Source organism: Leishmania braziliensis, chromosome 25, assembly GCF_000002845.2.
Source record: "Leishmania braziliensis MHOM/BR/75/M2904 complete genome, chromosome 25".
Taxonomy (NCBI): Eukaryota; Euglenozoa; class Kinetoplastea; order Trypanosomatida; family Trypanosomatidae; genus Leishmania; species Leishmania braziliensis.
In genome coordinates, this window is record NC_009317.2 from 37,748 (window position 1) to 57,630 (window position 19,883).

Here is a 19,883-nt window from a genome sequence, read left to right on the forward strand (position 1 = left end):
GAAGAGAGACGTCCCAAATAAGATGAGGAACAGCGGCAGCTCTGGCGGCGCCCCCTGTTGTGTCTGAGGTCTCACCTAAAGGGAACGTGAATGGAGGCCGCGGCGATGCAAGGGAACGAACAGGTGTGCCCGGGCACATGCGCGCATTCAAGGTGCTGGGAGAGAGGAAACAGTGAGTTGCTTGCAAGTAAAAAAAAAAACAGCAGGCATGGAAGAAGAGAACGCAGAGAAGAGAGAAGACGCCTGGACAAAGCATAGATGAACGGAAAAGGACGCGTGAAATGGAGCACAGGAGAGCTCCAGGCTCTCAGAGGACACGATGACGGAGTCACCAGCGCACTAGACCGTTGGAACCTCTGCACTTACCACCGCCACAGCACCATTGTAAACGTCGATGGTACAATGCAATCGCATCTCTGCTAAGCAAAGTGTCCTCGCCAGACCGCGATAGGGAAGGCCTGAAATGGGAAGGAGGACGCGGGTTACCCACATGGCAGAAAAGGAGAATACTCGTGTCTTTCGTGTCGCATGTGTTTCCTTGGATAGCGAGCAGCGCGCCGCAGCGGCACGGTTGCATACTCATGTGCCCACCTACTGACTCCGCACTACTCCCACGTCTTTGGCTCCTCCAATCGGCGGCTTAGGAAAGTCCGCACTAATCTTTGGCGCGACTAGCACCCCCCCAACAGGCACGCATACACACACGTCATAGCATCCATGTGCGTGCCGCTACCCTAGCACCTGCTCGAGACCCTCGACGGCGCAGCTGAGCGAAAACAAGTCGAGCGGGGAGAGAGAGACCTCCACGGAAAATGGTGTTGCCTGATGGTCTTCGAGTAGAGTCGCAGCTTTCTCCATGAGTGCGTGGCATCGAGGAAGGAGGCGCTCGCGCAGGGAACCCAGGAACTGCGACCATGCGCAACACACAGAGGAAACTTTATCTCCAGGCCCTGACATTGCAGCCTGTGGACACGATGAGCGAATCCATGCCCGCTGGCTCACCTCCACCCGCACAAAGTTCAACACGACAACCAGCGGGTCCACGAAGCCGCTCGTGCCGCTTGACACTTGTGTGAGAAAGGCTTGCGCACACTGCTGCAGCACGAAAGGCGCCATCGAGTCTGTCGGGGATGCCTGCGGTGCAGTGAAACGATCCATCGCGCTCTTCGTCGCACGCCACTCGCGCACAAACTCTTCGAGAAAGAAACGGGCGATGGATGGGTAAGGGCAAAGCGCCATGAGCGAGCCGTGCATACGGATCCGTGCCCGTTCCTCGAGTCGCCCCAGAAGCTCCAGTACCACAATACGGGACATTCGTCGGTGCTCCTCGACGGGGCACAGCGCCGAGATTGTCAGCAGCTCCTTTGCCATATCAAAGAAGGCCTCGTAGCGCCTCGTGAGACACGAATCCAGATTCCTCTGCCCACTGGGCCGTAGCTGACTGCCCACCGCCTCTTCGGCGCAGCAGAGCGTGTACTTGGGCACAGCCGACAGAATATCGTGCAGAAAAAGTAAATGCCGCAAGAGCACGGCAGAGCTGCACGCACACCGCAAAGCGACAACGTACGCATCGGCGACACCGAGCAGCAGCGATGAGGCGGACACGGTATACGCGAATGATTGCTGTGCCGCTAATGTGCACTGATATCGTAGCGCATCCGCGAGAAGCAGCAGTGCTCCTTGGCGACACAGAGACAGAGAAAGGAGCTCCTCCGGAGGATCTGCGGCAGCTTCACATGACTGCACATCCAACGCATCCAATGCCACCAAGGTGGAGGCCTCCACATCACGATCGTGCTCCATGGCTAGACCGGCTGCGGTGCTGTCCGGTGGTGCGGTCCCCCTCTCCACGTCCGCGGCGTGCAATGTGTCGGCACGGCCAGTGGAGACGGCACAAGCCTGCAAAGCGGTCAGTGCAAACGAGAGGGGGTCTCTGGAGTTGTAGCAGTGCGGCTCAGCTGCGATCTCGCGGAGGCGCCGGAGACACCGTGTGAGAATGGCATCGAGGTCACCGTATGCGATCGTGTCAGGTGGAGCTGCGCGTTCCGTTGTCGTATTGCTCGAGGCTGCCGGATGTATTTCGTCCCAAAAACGTGTGCGCCACTGCTGCAGTGTTGTGGCCGCGGTCCCGCGAAGATGTCGTCGGCCCGAGGCCAGGGAGCGAGAGGGTTCTGTGTAGCACAGCGCAGCGTACGCTGCCAGCAACAGTGCGGCAGCGGCATCGTCCTCGCCACTTGTTGTGCGGTACACCGCGACGACAAGGCGCACCAGCTCCTCACGCACACAGTACGCATTAAGTGCATCGAGGAGTTCCCTCTGCTTCTCTGTGGAGTTTTTCTCGGATTCGTCGTCGGAACTGACTTTTGGTGCGCCCGGTGGACAAGCACTCGGGTTCGAAGCCCTCACTGTGGTAGGCTCCGCGTCGCGGAGGTGAAGACACGGCAGCACCGAGTGCACGAGAAAAGGAACGAGATCGCGCGTCCACGCCTGCATCGTGGCATACACGCATACACGAAGGCAATCCTTCTGAGTATGGTCAAACAAATCTGAGCTCTCCGAAGGTAGGCGTCGGCGCTTTCGCTCCACCGTCTCCACGAAGAGTGCCACGTACACGCGCGACGCAAAGACCACGTACAGGGCCACCTGCGCAGGTGAAGGGCACGGCATCGACACCGACAAGAGGGCGCTCATTAGCTCCCGTGCGCCTGTAACTCGCCCGTGATGAGAGTCGGTGTGTGTCAGCAGATCATCGAGAGGCAGCGCGCCCAGCCATTCGAACTCCTGTGCAAGGGCTTCCAGTACTGGCACGCCTTCCGACGGAGCGGTGGCAAATGCCCACACCGCTGTCGACGCAGCATCGGTGCTGTCCATGTGGGGGCAGCGAACCTGTAGAGAGAGTGCGTGAGGCAACCCGTGAGAAGGAGTGCGCAGCCAGTTCAACGGAAAATAAAGCGAAGGGCGGTGCGGGATAAGACGGGCAGTGAAAGAGAGAGCGCAGAAAAAGGCCGTGTGAGGCACAGAGAAGTCAAAGGGCTACCAAAGAATGCGTCGTTGCGCCACAGAGGTGACCGCATGAATAGCAGCATAATGCACATCCGCTCTCGCCAACAGCGTCGCCCAGAGGTGAATGAGCGATTCCGACAACGATATCAATAGCGAGAGAGATGTCGACCGACAGACCGTGCAGGATGAAAAGTGCCACCCCTCCACCAAAAAGGGCAGCAAAAAAAAAAAACGCCTCGAAATGCCCCCGCTCAGATCCGCCATCGGGGGTGCTGGGGCGCTGTCCACAAGAATGCCTCCTGGTACCTCGAACCAGCTCCACCACCCGAGAGACTTGCAAACTGAGTTGCACTCACCAACACTGACGCCCTGTGCTGCTCGGAGTTGGTTCCCTACAGGCGAGTAGCGGTCTATGGTGCGACTGTCACGCACACCAAGGCGCTCTCCCCCGCAGTGGCGAGACACTCGCGAAAACGGCTGCCTCACATGTACAAGAGCATCATAGCCACAACATTCCCTTCTGCTGCACTCCGCAACTTGCCACCAACGGAGGAAACTAACAACGGATTTCACAGCCGCACAACTCCATGACAGTCAACGGAACGGCGACGGCTGTGGGACAGACTGAATGACACGATCAAGCACCAATTCACCCTGTCTTGCGATTGCCTCCCTGTACTTGCATTGGAGTTCTGCATACTTGCGCTCCAACATGGCGTACTGCAACGCACCGTCTGTGCATTGTTTCTCGTTGCTCTCGGCCTGCTCACCGAGAGCACGCCGAAGCTCTGACACCTGCGCCGCCATGCTGTGCTGCTTGACAATGAGAGCTTCTTTTAGCTTGCGTGCTTCCTCGAGGCATCGCGTGGCGTGGCCGGTCACCGTGGCCTCTGCGCTAAAGGCCCGTGGCGTGAAGTCCACGCTCTCTTCCGGGAGTATCCGAGAGCGAATATCAGCCACTTCGAAAAGCAAGTCATCCAGGACGAGAAACGCCTCTCTGGCATCTGCAGCAGCTGACGACAGGTCTCGCTGTACGCCTCGCGTCGTACTTGGCCCCTCCACGGTTTCCGAGGGTAACTTCGGCCCCTGTCGCGCATCGCAAGCAAAGAGCGACGCATCCGCGCGCCGGAGGCGCAGTACCTCGTCCTGCAGCGCCTCAATGGTCTGACTCAGTTCGGCGTTTCGAGCAGCTGCCGCCTCCACCTCAAGCGACAGGAGAAGTACGTCTGCTGGATCCGCCATAGAGGGAGGTCGTGCGGTAGAGAAAGAAGGACAGAGGGCGTTACCGCGCCAACGAGCGCTTGTTGTTGCTATGCCGGTGATACCCCACTACCTCCCTCCAGCAACGCTGTCTACCGCACCAACAGAGAACTATAAGCTGCAGGAGATGTGGCGAAAAGTTGTGCCTTGACTTCTCTCTTTCTCTCTCAGCGATGCAGTCTTGTGTTGTAAAGGGTGGTAGGGCTGCTAGCAGAGACACGTGTGGCCCTCACCGCTGCCCAAGTCACATCCGGGATGCAAGGTGGTCCACAGAAGTATTTGTGCCCAGCGTCTTGACGCACACGCAGCGCAGAGGGGCTACTGAGTTGATGGTATGGCGCTGCTCTCTTCCCTTTTGTGGTGCGGCGCAGCCTGCAGTAAAAACGAGGCACACGAGCACCCCAATTGCACGCAGACAATACACATCGCCTGGGAAGCATTGCGTGATGGAAAACGTTGAAGACACACACACAGAAGGAGGGAAGGAGGGGGGGGCAGAAGGGAGATGGGGGGCGCGGAATACAGGGCGCAGAGCAGGCCGTGCATACAAGGCCGACCATTATGGACACGCTGGCTGACCTCTGCCGTGTTTCGCGTCATTTGGTCCTCTGCTGCAGACATTTCTCCTGCCGCTCTCCTTCGCGTTCCGCTCGCTCACCCGCAGAAAGCCCAAGAAGAGGTGCGACCTCTGCCATGCCGTGCCAGGTGCTCGGTCCTGCCGCCATGAAACAAGCTTTGCGAAGGGACGACCAGGAGAGTAGGAGAAGGAAGGAGTGTGGTAGCCAACATGTCTGAAACAGAATATGGGTGAGGAAGATTTACCCCAGCTGGGGTGGATGAAGGTGGCGAGTGGTAGGGAGCGGGGGTGGCCGTCTCTCTTTTTTCTCTTGCGCCTTCGACCGTTGCCAGTCAGGTCGGGGTGTCCATTTCTGCGCGGAGAGGAGCAAAACACGCACCGAGCCTCATCAAAAGGGTGCGTCTCCCGCCGTCCCTCAGCAGCATCTGCGCTCACGCGCCGACACACACAGACCCAAGCCGACAACGACATTGCCGACGGCGCACGACCACGACATGCGTAAACACCTTCAGCACCGAAATCCTCCTTCCCCTCGATGCGAATGAAAAAGGGCCGCACGGAGCGGTCAAGCGAGTCACACTACTTCACCCACAAACACACTCCACAAACTTGCACAAGAACGAGAACAAAACTCCACAAACCGAGGTGTGCGCACCTCTCCGTTCAGATGCCCCTTGTCTCTGCATCTTCGCTCTCCCCACCAGCCTACAATACCTGCGAGTACTGGCGATAGACGGTGCGGCGCAGATCAAACAGTGCCGGGGTGGCAATGGAGGAGATGGTGACGGTGCCGTCAGCGCCTTTTCGGACACACACGCCTTCATCGAAGACCAGCAAGGGCGCCTTCTTGTGAAACTCGCTGTACAGCCCACTCTCCTGGCGCGAGACTTCGCGCAGGCGGCGAAGGTCCATGTCGCCAACAAAGAAGGAGCCACTCTGCAGCCCTTGCTGTTCCCGCTGTGCTGCACACGCCTGCGACTTGTCCGCTGTGACAGCAGTGAGGAAGTAAGAGGCGCGGTCGGAGCGACGGCGCTGCGCCTCTGGTTCCACAAGGTCGGCTTCAGCACGCACGCCGGAGAGCTCACCGTTGACCCACCCAACCTCCCATGTACTCTTTGACTTGGTCTCGCGGACGCGGCGTAGGCCACGCGACAGGCTACGTGCGAGACTCGACTCTAGCTGCACCGCATACGAGTACACGTGCGTTGCCAACTCCAGCGGTACGCCGGACGACGTGACACTGAAGACAGTCGACCCGCACTTCATGGATTTGTCGGCGCGGCAAAAGTGCTGAAACGCCCGTCCATCCTCGGCGTTGCCGCGAAGTCCGACCATCTTCTTTGCAAACGTCCACTTTGTCTTCAGGATGCTCTTCATGGTGAGAGCGTCTGGATAGCCGCTGAGGTCGGAGAGGACAACGCGGCAGCGCCGTGTCACCTCCACCGCAACGCGCGACACCTTGGATGGGATGTTGGCGAGCCGCTGTGCATCGTTCTCCACCTGCAGCGCCTCTGGCCCCGCATCGCTGTGCTGCCGAGCAGGCGCGCGCTTCTGCAGCACGACCTGCTCCTCCTCGCTAACAGGAAGCCCGTACGCAACATCGATGCGCTTCAGTGCCGCCGCGCTCAGCGTGCTCGCTGTCTCCAGCACGGGAAAGCTCAGATGCTTCGAGTGGTAGTGTAACGACGGCGGCAACACCAAGCCAGGGGTCGTCGCCGCCTTCGTCTTCGCTGGGACCCCGGCAGCATCGCCTGCGCCAGCTGTGGTGGCAGCCGTGGTGCCACTGATGGTGGAAGGCTTCTCAGCTGCTCCCCCATGACTCGTCGCCGCCGCCGCCACCCATTCGCCATCGTCGTCGTCATCGTCGTCCGCATCTCCCTTGGTATTCGCAGCGTCCTCCTCGTCGTCTGGCACAACCTGGAAGATGCTTTGCGCCTCCAACTCACGCCGGCGCTGCTCTACGTCGTGCTCCAGGTCAATATAGTACTCCTCCAGCTCCTCCCCACTCAGGCGACTACGACGCGTGATTTGAAAGTGGAGACGCTCGCCGTCCCCAGCAGCGGTCACCACGGTCGCGTTCGTCCCCGGCAACGGCGGCTCCGTCAAGACGATGAGGTGATCGGCGCCGTCGCGGTTGCCCTTCACAAAGTACTCGAGTAGTTCCGCGGAGGGTCCGAAATCCAGAGAGGCCCCGTCCGCGACACAGATCTTGGGGCCCTGGATCGGGAGCACCTCCTCTGCGCTGCGGCACGTGAGGACATTCGCAAAGAGGCGCTTATCATCGAGAATCAAGTAGTCCTGCAGCGCCTCGGTCATGGTGCCTGCCTTGTCGAGCAGCTCCTGGGCCTGGGCAGCCACCAGGACAACCTTGTACTTGTCGCCGCCCTGCTCTGCCAAGAGGTGCACAAGGATGTTCAGCACCTCCAGTCCACGACCTGCGACGTTAACAGGCACGAGAACGTCGCTGCCACCGCGCAGGGTGTGCTGGAGTTCTTTGAAGAGGCTCTTCAGTTGTTCTTCGTACTTCGTCGTCCGATTTGAGACGGTCATATGAAAGGGAAAGCTGCTCACAAGCACGATGTTCGCCGTTGTCGGCACGTCAAACGACTTCAGCGCGTACGACGGCTTCACCGAGAAGTCTGGGCAGTAGAAGAGCTCATCGATTTGGTACTTGATTGTCCAGCTGTAGCCACCCAGCATGCGGCCAGCAAAGACAGCGAAGCAGTTGACCTCAACATCCTCATTCTTCACGGTGACCTTACCGCCGTACGGCTCGCGGAGGGAGCGAAAGCTGTGGTAGATGGAGTCCACCGTCATCGTGAACCCCTCCCCATCCGCGAGGGTGAAGGTGTGCGAGTTTGGGTACTGATACAAGAAGGAGTGCAAGACACTGTGCACGCCTATCTTCGATGTGGCGCCGGCCGCCGCCACAAAAGTGCCGGGAGCGATGTGGGTGAGGACAAAGGGAAGGGCGCCGCAGGCGGTGATGTGCGGACTCGACAGGATCACGGCATGCACAGTTGCCAGGTATGGCTTCAGCTTAGCGAGGAAAGACGTGTCAAACTCCTCATTCCATCCGCAGTCGAAGAGGATGCGCACCCCGTCGATCTCAACGAGATAGGCATAGGGTGCATTGGGGGTAGTGCACTCGTACACCGAAGTGAGCCGAATACTGCCCGCGGAGGCGCGTAGCATGACAATGATGGCGTTGGCGCGGTAGAGGTGTGGAGTGAAGGAGGTGGACGGAGAAGGTGCGAAGAACGCTGCGCTATGGCGAGAGAAATAGAGGGTGAAAGGGCTGACAGCCTCTTCTGCGCTGGCCGATGGAGACACTGATGCGGAACCTTGACGAGTGCCAGCACGGTGTGAAATGATAATGTATGTAGGGGGGGGGGGGGGAAGGGGCAAGGAAATGGAGAGGAGGGGTGGGAGGAGGGCACGAGAATGGGAACGACGTGCAGGCAGTCCGACAGAGGAGGAACAGTGCTGCATGGTAGTAGAGTGGAAGGAAGAGGGGCGGGAATATATGAGAGCAAAGCAGCAGTGGTGGTGAAAGGGGGCGTGTCAGACTCACCTCAACACCCAGGATCACTCCTACGGCCGGAATGATGTAATGTACATCACGCCACAGAAAAGAAAAAGAGGGGGGCACAGAGCTGAGCTCCGACAATCAACACGATGCGCGCCGCCACACCTGCGTGACCTGACGCCTGCGGTTTATCTTCTAGACCTCAACATCAGTCCAGTTCAGCGCATGGGCCTCCCCAGCAATCCACCATCCGTTGCGCTTGGCGCACAGATGTAGACAAAAGTGAGCAAACCACAAGCGCCGCGCGCAAATCACAGAAAAGGAGCGGTAAAGAGGAAAACTAAATCGACTAGAACAATGAAGAACGCGCACTCGGCGGCGCCATTCCGCGAAGAGAGCCGCCCACAGCAAACTTGTGGACTGCAGGCACACATGATAGTCACGGGTGCCCACTTGAGCATAGCACATCCTGAGCCCTGTCCAGTCCTTCCCATCCGCTGAGATGTTGGTGCACGTCAACACAGCCCGAAGTATCTCTCAAGAATTCTGCAGTGCAGGTAGGATACCATTAGCACAGCTGCACCCTCGCGCTCTTATGAGCCGCTCGAAGATTCCAATGCTGACGCCGTTTCCGATACGCGAAACGCGTACGTCTCGCACCTCGACTTCGTCGGCGTCTCGGCAGAGGTGTTGTTAGGACTTTCTAGCGCCGCAACAGCGGGAAGTGTAGCAAAGATGTGAATGTGGGGCAACTCTGCGACGAAGTATTCCCGCAGCGCAGCCACTGCAGCGGCCTCTACGGTATCCCTCTTGCGAAGTCCAGATGCCTGCGCGATGCAGTACGCTATCTCGTCTGACATGAGCACGCTCAGCCGGCAGTGCCACATCTGGCCTCTCTGGCACGTGTCCGTCTGCAGAGTAAGTCCGTAGGCTTGCAGACAGAGCTTGCACAATAGCTGCTCCGCCGTCTGAGCGTCTACGCCGGAAACGCGTGCGGGTGAGAGGAATGTGTCACTCGTTTCGTGACTGATACGGTTGGCTAGTTCACGCGCGCAGCTCAGCAAGTCCTTGCTGATAGCATGCTCAAGCACGACAGAGCGTTTCCCTGATGCTACATGGAAGGACAAGTCGCTGAGCTGATCATGCTCGAACGTGAAGAGAAGCCAGTTGTCACTGACAATGCGGTCGCTCGTGGACTTGATTTCTGCTACCACCGCGTCACACAGACAAACAAGACACCCTTGAGTATCCGGCTGCAGCCTCAACTTTCCCCGCATCAGCACCTCTTCGTCGAACGCGCGATGGTGCGCTCGTATGTGCGTCTCGAACACCTGTTGGGCGGCGCGTATCGCAGCCACGAATGGCGTGCTAGCGTGTCCTCGGCCAAGGTAAAAGACCCGATCGGCTGCAAACGGGTTCTTCGAGAGCCTTGAATGCGCCTCCAATAAAGCGCTCTCTGCCGGAGTCTTACTCCATAATTCAGCCACATACGTGAGTCCGTCCAGGCGAATACACACGGTGCAGTGCAGTCCGTAGAGCCGTGCGATGGCCTGCGCACAGGTCTGCAACGGTGATGCATCTGGTAACACCAATGGCAGATCCGCCACCAAGCTGGATTCACTGGCAACCAGGGTGGAAGTATCCCGGCTGACCACCTCTGGGAGCTCCTGCATGCTTCTCAGCAAAGCAAACAGTGCACCGATCTCGGTGGAGCCCGTGGCCACGGCAATCACTCGCCCCTGCGCGTCACACACATCCCCTGCCCTCACGCACCGCGCAACGTAAACGGAGCGGCTCGCCTCACGCATCACACAAATGCTCCCCAGAAATGAGCCATTTGCTTTGGTTGCACGCCAGTAGCGCTCCAGGGTGGAGTCGGCAGTGTGTACCGCAGAAAGTGGCTGCGGCTCGGCACACTTGCGTGGGTCAAGAAGCCTGAGAAATGGATCAGACGAGAGTGCCGCCGCGAATACGTTCACGTTAGCGTCTTGCAACCCCCTCACCCCGGCGCACGGTGCTGGTGTGCCGCTAGCGTCGATGAGATGTTTTTCCCGCGCCTGCTCCACGCTTCGACGACAGAGATCAGGGAATCGCTGGGCAAGAGCGGCCGCCATCACCTTTTGCTCGCTGCGCGCCTTTCGACCATCAAACGCGCAACAACACAGCTCATGACTAGCCGCAGCACCGGCTTTGGCTGTATCGGTTGCGTTCGCGTTGGTGGTCCCCTGCACAATATACAGCTGAGAAACCCACACCGAGTTGGCGCCCGTCGTAATACCCCACTCTGGATGAGTCGAGTTTGGTTTCAACATCACTGTCTCCACAATGAAAGACGCGTTCTGCCGTTGAAGTGCCCAGCGCAGTTGATTATCTAGTCCCTGTCCTGGAGACGGAGGGGCGTCGTCAGAGGTAGTGGCTCTGTCGCTCTCCAGGATAGCACGCACTTCTGGATGGTAGGCGATCTCGCTCTCAAACACGTCAGGAAACACAGTCTGCAACGCCTGCACGGTGGCGAGCTCCACTGTTGAGCTTTTGGAGCTGCCCGTTGCCTTGCCGAGGACAAAGAAGCCGAGGAAGCCGTCGTCAATGTTTACGGTATTCGACAAGTCAAGACGCACCTGCACCTGGACCCTATGCATCGAGCCACTCAGCATCTCTGCTCGAAAAACAACCGCCTCTTCGTCAATGCCATAGTAGTACAGGAGAAGCCTGCGCAGGAGGTGTTTGACGCGTAGATGACTGCGTGGCAACACAAGGTGCAGTGGCGTACTACGTAGGCGCTGCTGAATAGAGGCGTGACGGTCGGCGTAGTGCTCCGCTGTCGTGGCGTCGCAGAACTTCAGCAATGTGCGCAGCCCTTCACTCGTGAGGGCTAAAGCAGTAGACGCCAGCGATTTTCCTGTAGCGCCATGGCGCAGAGTGCACTCCACATGGTCTGGACTCACGTCTGGAACCAAATGCAGGGAAAAGCCATCAGAGGACCAGGCCTCGGCGTAGAGGGACAGCACCGACACGGCAGTTGTTGTTCCCATCGAGCTGGATGGGTATACAAGACCCGCAGCAGAGAAGGCGTCGCGGAGAGCGCGACGCACACATCCAAGGTAGCTTTGGCCGACCGCCTCGCCTTTGAAGACCTCCGTCAGTCGCTGCAGCTCTGCAGTGAGAGACGTCACCAGTACTCCCATCCCACGTGGCACAAGTTCAGCACTGGCGGTGTGCAGTTGTGTCCCCTGCAGGTCTCGGCCACTGGTGTGGCGCAGCAACAGCCGCAGCTGTGGGTATCTCTGATCCATAAACATCATGACGCAGCGGATTTCGTCAGAATTCACTCTGGTAAGATCGACAATGGTGGCGCCAGTTGGTGATACAGGAGCCGTCAGAGAGGGCTGCAGAGGAGATGTACTCGTACGCAGCTCGTCGGAGGGATGCAGGTGTCCAATAGCCTCCCGCACGGTCGTGGAAAAAGTGCCGTGCCACGCCGCAACCTCCTGCACAAATGTTTGCGCGCCGCCCTCCAACAGCGGCTGATGCTCTACTATTACCCGCATGTCTTCAGTAATGCAAAGTCTCACGGTACCGCCTCGGACACCCTTCGCCTGGCGCAGTGCCTTAAACACAGCCTGAATCTGCCCGAGGGTGCTGCAGTGGTGGCGCTGTGCCCGCGCGCAACCCGATTGCGCTAATGTCGTACAATGTGAGCGACGGAGGGGCAAGCCCGTAATAAACGTAGGTGACCGCAACATGAAGGTGGCAACAACACCCCTGTAGTTGCCCTTATTACCCCACCCGGTGCCCTCGTTCCCGAAAAGCCAAATCTGTATCGATAAAGTTGTCCCGTTGGAGAGGGTCGTCGAGCTTTGTGCGGAGTCTGATGGGGAAAATGGCAGCGCTGCACCGGCTCTTCACGGCGCGCGCGAGAGCCACACAGGAGAAACCAGGAAGAAGGTGATTATACTACTCTGCGCGTGTGCCCTCGCAGGGACGGAGTCGCACACAGAGGTAAAGAGGGGGAAGCGTGAGTGTGGAAGTACGAAGACAATCACACTGACACGCTCTGAGGCGCATGTACGCGCTGTGTTAGGAATGAGACACTAACGCGGTCACGGCGTAGGTAGAAAGTCAGAAGAGAGGGAGAACGGTGGTGAGGAGGTAAGACGGAGGAGTGTGTGGAGTGCGCTCCAAAAAGCTCCACTCATAGAGAGAGAGCACAAGAGAGGGAGAGGGAGGGGGGCCCCTACACATTGACACAGCGCATTGTGAATGACAAAAGTGAATCCTCTCTCCTTCGTAGAGGTGCGCCAAAATAATGTTCTGCGAAAGCCGTGCCCCTGCTGCGGTGCTAAAGCGCAACAGTGACGAAATTGGGCCCGCGCAGGAAACCCTCACGGCATTTTTTCTCTCCCATCCACTCGTTCAACTTCGACAAAGAGCGGCGCAACGACGTGCTGAATTACAGAGCGTCGCGCATACCGTCTTGCAGCGCAGAGGTAAGCAGCAGCGGTAGAGAGAGAGAGCGAGACACACACACACACACACACACACACACACACACACACACACACCAGTATGTATGTATGTCTATCGATACAGGTGTACGTGCATAGTGCACCCTGAAGAGACACGTAGTTCACACTCAGATTGAACAGAGGAGAGAGCGAACAGGGCGCAATGTAGTTGTTCTCTGCAGGACATCATAAGCCACAACACCACTGCACTCGACTCGGCCGTCACAGGGCCGATCGAGGGGTGTGAGGCAACAGTAGGCACGCGCTACAGCAGTGCAGCGATTCATTCATCTTAGCACGACCTCCACCACAAACACGGCGCACTCCCCGCTGCGCAGGTTGCGGCGCGGCCTCTCCCATTGCGCTCGTCGCCGCCTGCTGCATCCCCTCGGGGTGGCTCAGGATGCCTCACTCTGTGTGCCATGCCCTGAGACACGCTGATACGGCGTACTGAGGTGTCTTCTGTCACTGCCCGGATATAAAAGTAGAGCGAACAACAAAACAAACACTGAGGCGCGGGGGGGGAGGGGGGGGGGGCAACGGTGGTCGGACAGTCAATTATTTGTCCACCAGTGCAGTGATGCCAAACTCGTAGGCGTTCGGGTTCAGCGCCATGCGCTCCTGTATGGCGGCGGCGGCTGCCTTGAGAAATGACGTGTTGTCAGCACAGTCACCGTGCAAGGTCGGGTGGTCCTTGCGCCCATCTAGCTCGACGCAGCGCCCGCCTACCTGGATGAAGCAAACGAAGTGAAGGTTGATGTTCGCGTCGATGCCCTGGTTGGTAGTCGCGCCCTCCTGCGCAGCAGCAGCGTGAGCGATGGCAAGACGCTTGTCTTCCGCAATAAGTTTCCCCATCACCTTGGGATCCACCGTCGCCTCTGCTGCTTTCACCCACGCACTGTCGAGGATACTGCCGGGGGCGATCGCGCCGAGCTTATCGTGGTTGTTAAGAAGGGCATGCATAATTGCAATGGTCCCGCACGCGTTCGGCACGCACTGCTGTGTAAAGAACACACGATGCAACCGGCGGAGCGCCGCAATTTCTTCCGCCTGTGCAGCTTGCTGTTCGGCTATGCGTTTCTCTGTGGCTTCGCAGGTAGGGTACACGAGGAGCACAGCGTGCACTGGCGAAGGGACCATCTCCAGTAGATCGTCCGACACACCGTACACGTCCACAAACTGCAACTTGGCTTCTGTGATCCCCAAGGCGCTCAGGTAACGGTTCATCACCGCTGGATTGCTCTCTAGCGGGAACCACATGGCGGGGCCGCGGGGAAGAGGGCCAGCAGTAGAGGCAGACGAGAAGAAAGCGGGATGGGATACAGAACAAATAAAACGTGAGCCGGGAGGTGACGAGGGAGAACGAGGAGGAAGAACGAGAGATGAAGCTGATACAATAGGAACTGTGAGCGGCAGAGCCCCGAGTGAAGCCCCAAAGAATTGAAAGGCCTCCTCCGTGGCAGTGATGAGGGGGTGAGAGTGGGAGGCAGTCAAGAGAGGAGTCACCGTGCTGAACAAAGAGGCTGACGAGTGCTGGGAAGAGAAACAGGAAAGGCGGGAGGGAGAGAGAACGAGAGAGAGAGAGCCTCAGTATGCTACTGCCAGAAAAGCGCGTGCCCGTTGGTAGTCCATGTGGCGAAAGGGAAAGGGAGGAGGCAGCGCAGACCCGCAGAGGCATTGTCGACACAAACATAAAAAGAGCTCCTCACGTGCAGGGTTAGGTGAGGAATCGTACCTGGCGAGTGCAAAAAGTCCCACGCACTTCTGAGGCGCAGCGCTTTCCAGCCAGCACTGACGCAAGAGCACATCTGCGCCACAATACACAAAGAGCCAGAGACAGCCTTGCGGGGCTCAAACGCACAATTCATTGTGGATTTGCCCACAGAAAACCAGCTGAGCTGAGCGACACTCATCATATAAATGAGCTCATGCACCTCCATGGCTGTCCACGACGGCGTTCTCTTCTTCTTGCGCAACACAGTTGTTGGCGTAGTGTCCAAAGAAGGCCATAGTGTGGAGAGAGAGAGACAGAGGAAGAGGAGAGAAGGAGGGCGGGACACGAGAGAAGCGCGGACGGGATCCTACACATTGCCCATACACACGCCTACACAATCTACCTCACCACAAAACACGTGCATCGACAAGAACCACAGTGCTGCCTGAATTCTAACCGCGTGCGCAGTAGATGCAAATCGAGAGAGACGGGTGAGTGCGTGTCTGCGTCAGGAGTGCAAACGTGAGGAGGAGACTCCTCCTCACGAGCACAAGCTGTCAAGAGCAGGGCACAACCGCGGCAACAAGAAACGCAGCACACAGTGCCGCTGCGCCGATACAGGCATGTCGGTGCGTGGCCACCGCTCTCCGACAAGGTGCGGGGAGGGGGGAAGCGATAACGTGCACCGAGCACTAGGGCAGGTCAGTTTATTCCCTCCCGACCCCTCCCCCAGATTTGTTCTTCCTCTCTCCGTCTTTCCTTCCCTCGCTCTCAATGACTGCCCAGCGGTATGTACATTTGTTGCGCGTCAAGCCACCAACATTGCCCTCGCAGCAAACGAGGTGCCTCAAGACACCAGTACTCCTCCCCTTCCCCGCAGACACTCCGCACTCTTCTCTAAAGAAGCGTCTTTAAGTCCGGCTCGGTCTCACGGCTCACTTTACTGATGTCGATTATCGCCTCGCAAACCGGGCACGTGAGCGTCTCCTTCAGCCGTGTCATCAACGCCGAGTAGGTGGCAAGGAAGCCACAGCAAGGAGTGGCCGCGTAGTCGTTCTTTACGATGTGCTTGCCTGTCACGATACAGAACGGGATCGTGTTCTTGCAGGCACCGCAGTCCAGCTCTGTCTCGGCGACGGGCGCGTCACAGTAGGGACACGGCAGCGTCGGCTCAACTGGGTCGGCAGCGTCATCTTTGGTGTGGCGACGCACGATGCCCTCGATTTTCTTGCGGGACTTCTCCGTCATCTCCGTCCGGTACGTCTCGTTCTGAATGAGGAAGCAGGCGTACTCGAAGGCGGACTTCTTGAAGTTTGACTTGACGCACTGCAGCACAGTCGTGGTGACGATGGTGACAATGTGCTTCGGGAACTTTTGGATGTTGCGCGACACGCGCAGCAGCATGCGGCACGCCGTATCTTCATAGTGCATGATTTTAAGCAAATCCTTGACAATGATGTATGAATGTAGTAGCATCAGCGTGCGGCGCAGGTCGTTCGGCACGCGTATGTTCTTCCGCAGAAGAATGCGGTAGGCCTCAACGAGGGTTTTGTGCGCGCTCTTGTAGTTGCCCATCTCCTGCTCCTTCGCCGCGATAATGATGGATGTCTTCGCCGCTTTCTCGTAGCTACCCATAGCTAAGTAGAGCTTGAAAATGTACGATGGATCCTTTGGCTCGCCATCCGACTCGCCCATGAGGTAATCAATGAACTTGTTCGTCAGACTGTCGCTGTGCGCCTTACCCACCACCTCCACCGCCTTCTCGATGTCCTCGGGCTGCCCCGACTCGAGATACTTTGTGAGCGCCTTAGGGTAGTTGCCACCGATGTGATAGTACATGCCAGCCTGGCCAGGTTTGCCGTTGTTGTCGTAATACTCCGCAATCATGGTGAAGTCTGCCTGGTTCACGAGCGGGGCGACGCCGTCCTTCAGCTGAACTTGATTCAGCAGGGCACTCTCAAAATGGAACATGCAATCGTGCGCCTTTGCCAGCTCGAACGCCTCGGTAAGCGACTTGGCCAGCACGAGAAACTCGACCGCAGTGCCATACTCGTTCTGTAGCTTGCACTTCTTGGCAACGAGTGTAGCTGCGGTGGCGGAGCGGGTCTCCCGTACAATGACGTAGGCGCCATGAAGGTCGTTCAGCATGTCCAGCCTCAACCGCACCGCGTTGTCCCAGTCCTCGGCCTGCAGGTACGCCTTCTCGGCCTCCGCGAAGGCCCCGTCTGCCTCCTTGCCATGGGCGTAGATGCCAATAATGTTGCGCGACTTGATGAGGGGCAGCAGGCGAGACGCCGCCTTCAGGTTCTTGCAGCGCTCAATGTAGATGGTCGCCGCCCGCTCGAGGTCGCCGGCCTTTTCGTAGAGCTGCGCCGCCTCCTCGTGCTTGTGGTTGTCCTCGCAAAGTTTCGCGCAGTCCTTCACGAATGACAAGTCTGTCGACTCCTTCGCAATCTTCATCGCATCGGCGATGTTGCCGGTGCGAATCTGGCAGCGGGCTGCACCCTGCCAGCATTGCTCGTTGTGCCGCTCCACTTCTCGGACGCTCACCGCCAGCTCCGTGCTCGCGTGGCCTGTAGGCGGCTTGCGGTGACCTTGCCGAAACATCTCCTCCGCCTTTACGTACTCACCGCGATACTCGAGCTGCTGCGCATACTCGCGCGAGATGATGGGCACTTCCTCTGGTGCGAGCTGCTCTGCGAGGGAGAGTGCGGACTCCCACTGCATCATATCGCGCCGCATCTCCAAGGCGCAGAGCGGCTGCGAGGAGCGGAGAAAGAAGTTCTGCGCGTCCTTCATGTACCCCATGATCATCGACACGTGGCCGAGTAGCAGATTCTTCTCATGGATGTGGCGGATCTTCTCCAGGCACAGCACCAGGCTCGGCTGCGACAACTGCCGGTAGACCCGGATTGCCAGCTCCACGTCCAGCATGTGCAGTGCCTTCACAGCCAAGTCCTCTGCCTCCTGTGGTGCCGAAATGTTGTTCGATGACCATCGCAGCCGATTCAGCGAAAAGTTGTTATAGAATGCCTCAGCGTTAGGAGTCCGCAAGAAGATGTTACTGTGCGTGTGCAGCGGCACTGAGTCCAGTGTCCCGTTCGGCGTCTGGCACACAACCGCACCGCGAAAGAGTGTGATGGGGGTGTAGTTGGGCGGCAGTGGCGTGTACAGGTTCGTGCTGCTGCTCTCCTTCACCAGCACCGATTCACACGTCGCGCCGTGGCGGCTGTGCGGTGTATTCACAAAGGTAACACACTTCTGGCTGTCGTGCGTGATGAAGATCGTCGCCTCTGCCTGATCCCATAGCACCGTCTTCTGGTCCGACTCAAAGCCTTCCGCCTTGTTCGCCACCTCTGTCACGAGATTCAGGTTGAAGAGCTTGTTGCCTTCGTCCACGTAGGCGACGCGCGTGCAGGCGGGATTCGGGAAGGCGCGCTTGAGACCTGTGTTGCATGCAAACGTGGCCACCTGCTGCATGTTGTGCAGCGCGTAGACGCTCACGCGACTCGTCGTCGCGTAGAGGAAAAACACCTCGGAGAGGCCGATGGAGACGAGGCGCGTGTCACCGCTCTGAGGGAAGTACAAGGGCGCGGCAGCCTGTGGGGTGTCGCGGATTGGGCTCAACTGCACTCGCCCGTCGCACACAACCGCCGCTAGCTGTGAGTTCACCTTCAGGTCGGTGACCGTCGACGTGTACTCCACCGTCCTCAGAAACCTCGAGTGCGCCTGCTGTGGCGCCTCTGACAGATTCTTGCCCAGGTCCGCCATGGGACATGCGAGGCTATTGGGGATGAAATACTCGTAGTAGGACACCTGGTTGTTCTCGCCGATGCCCAGCATCGCCATGCCCGCTGCCATAAAGGTTGGGTCGCTGTTTACGGGCACTGTGCATACCACACGACTATCTTGCAAGTTCTTCACTCCAATAGTGCGGGTGGAGATAAAGGAAAAGACAAGCGTGCCGTATGAGGCGCTGACGTTCAGCACGTTTAGTGTGAATACGGTGACATTGCCCTGGTCCGTGGCGAGGAGGAGATGCTGGCCGTCTCTCGACCACTTGAGCGACTCTGGCACGCCGTCGCCGAGGCCCAACGTGGCCTCGTCGCCGGTAGCAGCGATACCATCATCGTTGATACGCAAAAGACACACACGGTGCTCAGCGACAGCCGCGACAAGACCGCTGCCTTCGCCGAAGTTCACCATGTGTACGGCGTCCTTCGACACACTCACGGAACTGCGCAGCCGTACCTCGCTGCCGGCCAGGTCCAGCAGACCCACCGCGCCGCTCTTGAACCCCGCCACGAACTCGCCATTGCGGCCGGCAGTCAGGCACGTGATGGGGCCAAGATTGCCGTTGAATTGGCCGCCTGACGTTGTGAAGGAGCGAAGGTCAACAACCAGTACTGCGGTGATCAGGTTCACAGCAGCGAGACTCAAATGCTTCGGCGAGCCGGGCGCCCAAGAGACACACACCGACTTCGGTATAGATGGCAATGGAATCGTTTGGAGCTTGTTGCCTTCAGCGTCAGATATGGACAAGGTGCAGTCTGCGGAGATAATCACTAGACGGTGGTCCTGCGCATGCGTCCACACGGCGGAGATCACCTGCTTCGTGTGCGTCCCCACAACGGGCACAAGCCGCAGTGTTCTCCGGTTGTACAGTACAAATTGACCGCTCTTCGAGCCGGCGGCGAATAGCGGTTGCGCAGGGGACCAGGAGATGAAGCACAGGTCACTCAGCTTTGTGTCTATGGTGTCGCTGTGGTGTGTGCGATGCGTGTACAAGTGCACCGCAGAGGAGCGGCTGGTGATGATGGCGAGCGTGTCGCTGCCGCACTCCCATGCCATGTCCACAACACCCGGCATGGGGAACTGATGCTCCACCTTACCCAGCTTGCTCGTGATGAGTACGCGCTCTTTTGAGCCAGCCACCGCTATCAGCGGCGAGGACGGGTGCAGCGCCTGCACAACATGCCCCCGACCCACGTCTGCGTTGGGGATCACAAACTGTTGCGTGAGGCCCATTGCGTGATGAGCGACTACGACACCAAAGCCAAAGACGCCGCAGCAACAAAACGGTCCCCGACACGTCGTCTCCCGCCCGCACGCGCAGACGCACACGTCTCACTGTACGAGAGGAATCAAAAAACGAAATGTGTCGCGCTGATCGAGGATGGGTCTCGTTCGGTATGTGACGTCGGTCTTGCCCTCGCCGCCTTCTCTCTTTATTCTCTAATGGACGCGATGAGAAAATGCGAGTAAGAAGAGGAAAGCAAATGGCCCTCGCACTGC

At 58.4% G+C, this 19,883-nt stretch overlaps 6 protein-coding genes across 6 annotated transcripts; all 6 read right to left on the reverse strand.

Moving 5' to 3' along the window:
- Window positions 1–729: 729 nt before the first annotated feature.
- LBRM_25_0150 (conserved hypothetical protein) lies at window positions 730–2,871 on the reverse strand (the record flags this gene model as incomplete). Its single annotated transcript, XM_001565470.1, has 1 exon — window positions 730–2,871. One exon carries the CDS (start codon window positions 2,869–2,871, stop codon window positions 730–732), a length of 2,142 nt encoding a protein of 713 aa, XP_001565520.1.
- A 726-nt stretch (window positions 2,872–3,597) lies between these two features.
- On the reverse strand, window positions 3,598–4,245 carry LBRM_25_0160 (conserved hypothetical protein; the record flags this gene model as incomplete). The annotated part of the gene is made up of 1 exon (XM_001565471.1): window positions 3,598–4,245. One exon carries the CDS (start codon window positions 4,243–4,245, stop codon window positions 3,598–3,600), a length of 648 nt encoding a protein of 215 aa, XP_001565521.1.
- A 1,300-nt stretch (window positions 4,246–5,545) lies between these two features.
- LBRM_25_0170 (putative cleavage and polyadenylation specificity factor) lies at window positions 5,546–8,035 on the reverse strand (the record flags this gene model as incomplete). Its single annotated transcript, XM_001565472.2, has 1 exon — window positions 5,546–8,035. The coding sequence occupies one exon, from the start codon at window positions 8,033–8,035 to the stop codon at window positions 5,546–5,548; it is 2,490 nt and encodes an 829-aa protein (XP_001565522.2).
- Window positions 8,036–8,962: 927 nt separating this feature from the next.
- LBRM_25_0180 (conserved hypothetical protein) lies at window positions 8,963–12,112 on the reverse strand (the record flags this gene model as incomplete). The annotated part of the gene is made up of 1 exon (XM_001565473.2): window positions 8,963–12,112. One exon carries the CDS (start codon window positions 12,110–12,112, stop codon window positions 8,963–8,965), a length of 3,150 nt encoding a protein of 1,049 aa, XP_001565523.2.
- A 1,320-nt stretch (window positions 12,113–13,432) lies between these two features.
- Window positions 13,433–14,134, reverse strand: LBRM_25_0190 (putative ubiquitin carboxyl-terminal hydrolase; the record flags this gene model as incomplete). The annotated part of the gene is made up of 1 exon (XM_001565474.2): window positions 13,433–14,134. One exon carries the CDS (start codon window positions 14,132–14,134, stop codon window positions 13,433–13,435), a length of 702 nt encoding a protein of 233 aa, XP_001565524.2.
- A 1,351-nt stretch (window positions 14,135–15,485) lies between these two features.
- LBRM_25_0200 (conserved hypothetical protein) lies at window positions 15,486–19,616 on the reverse strand (the record flags this gene model as incomplete). The annotated part of the gene is made up of 1 exon (XM_001565475.1): window positions 15,486–19,616. One exon carries the CDS (start codon window positions 19,614–19,616, stop codon window positions 15,486–15,488), a length of 4,131 nt encoding a protein of 1,376 aa, XP_001565525.1.
- Between the last annotated feature and the right edge of the window lie 267 nt (window positions 19,617–19,883).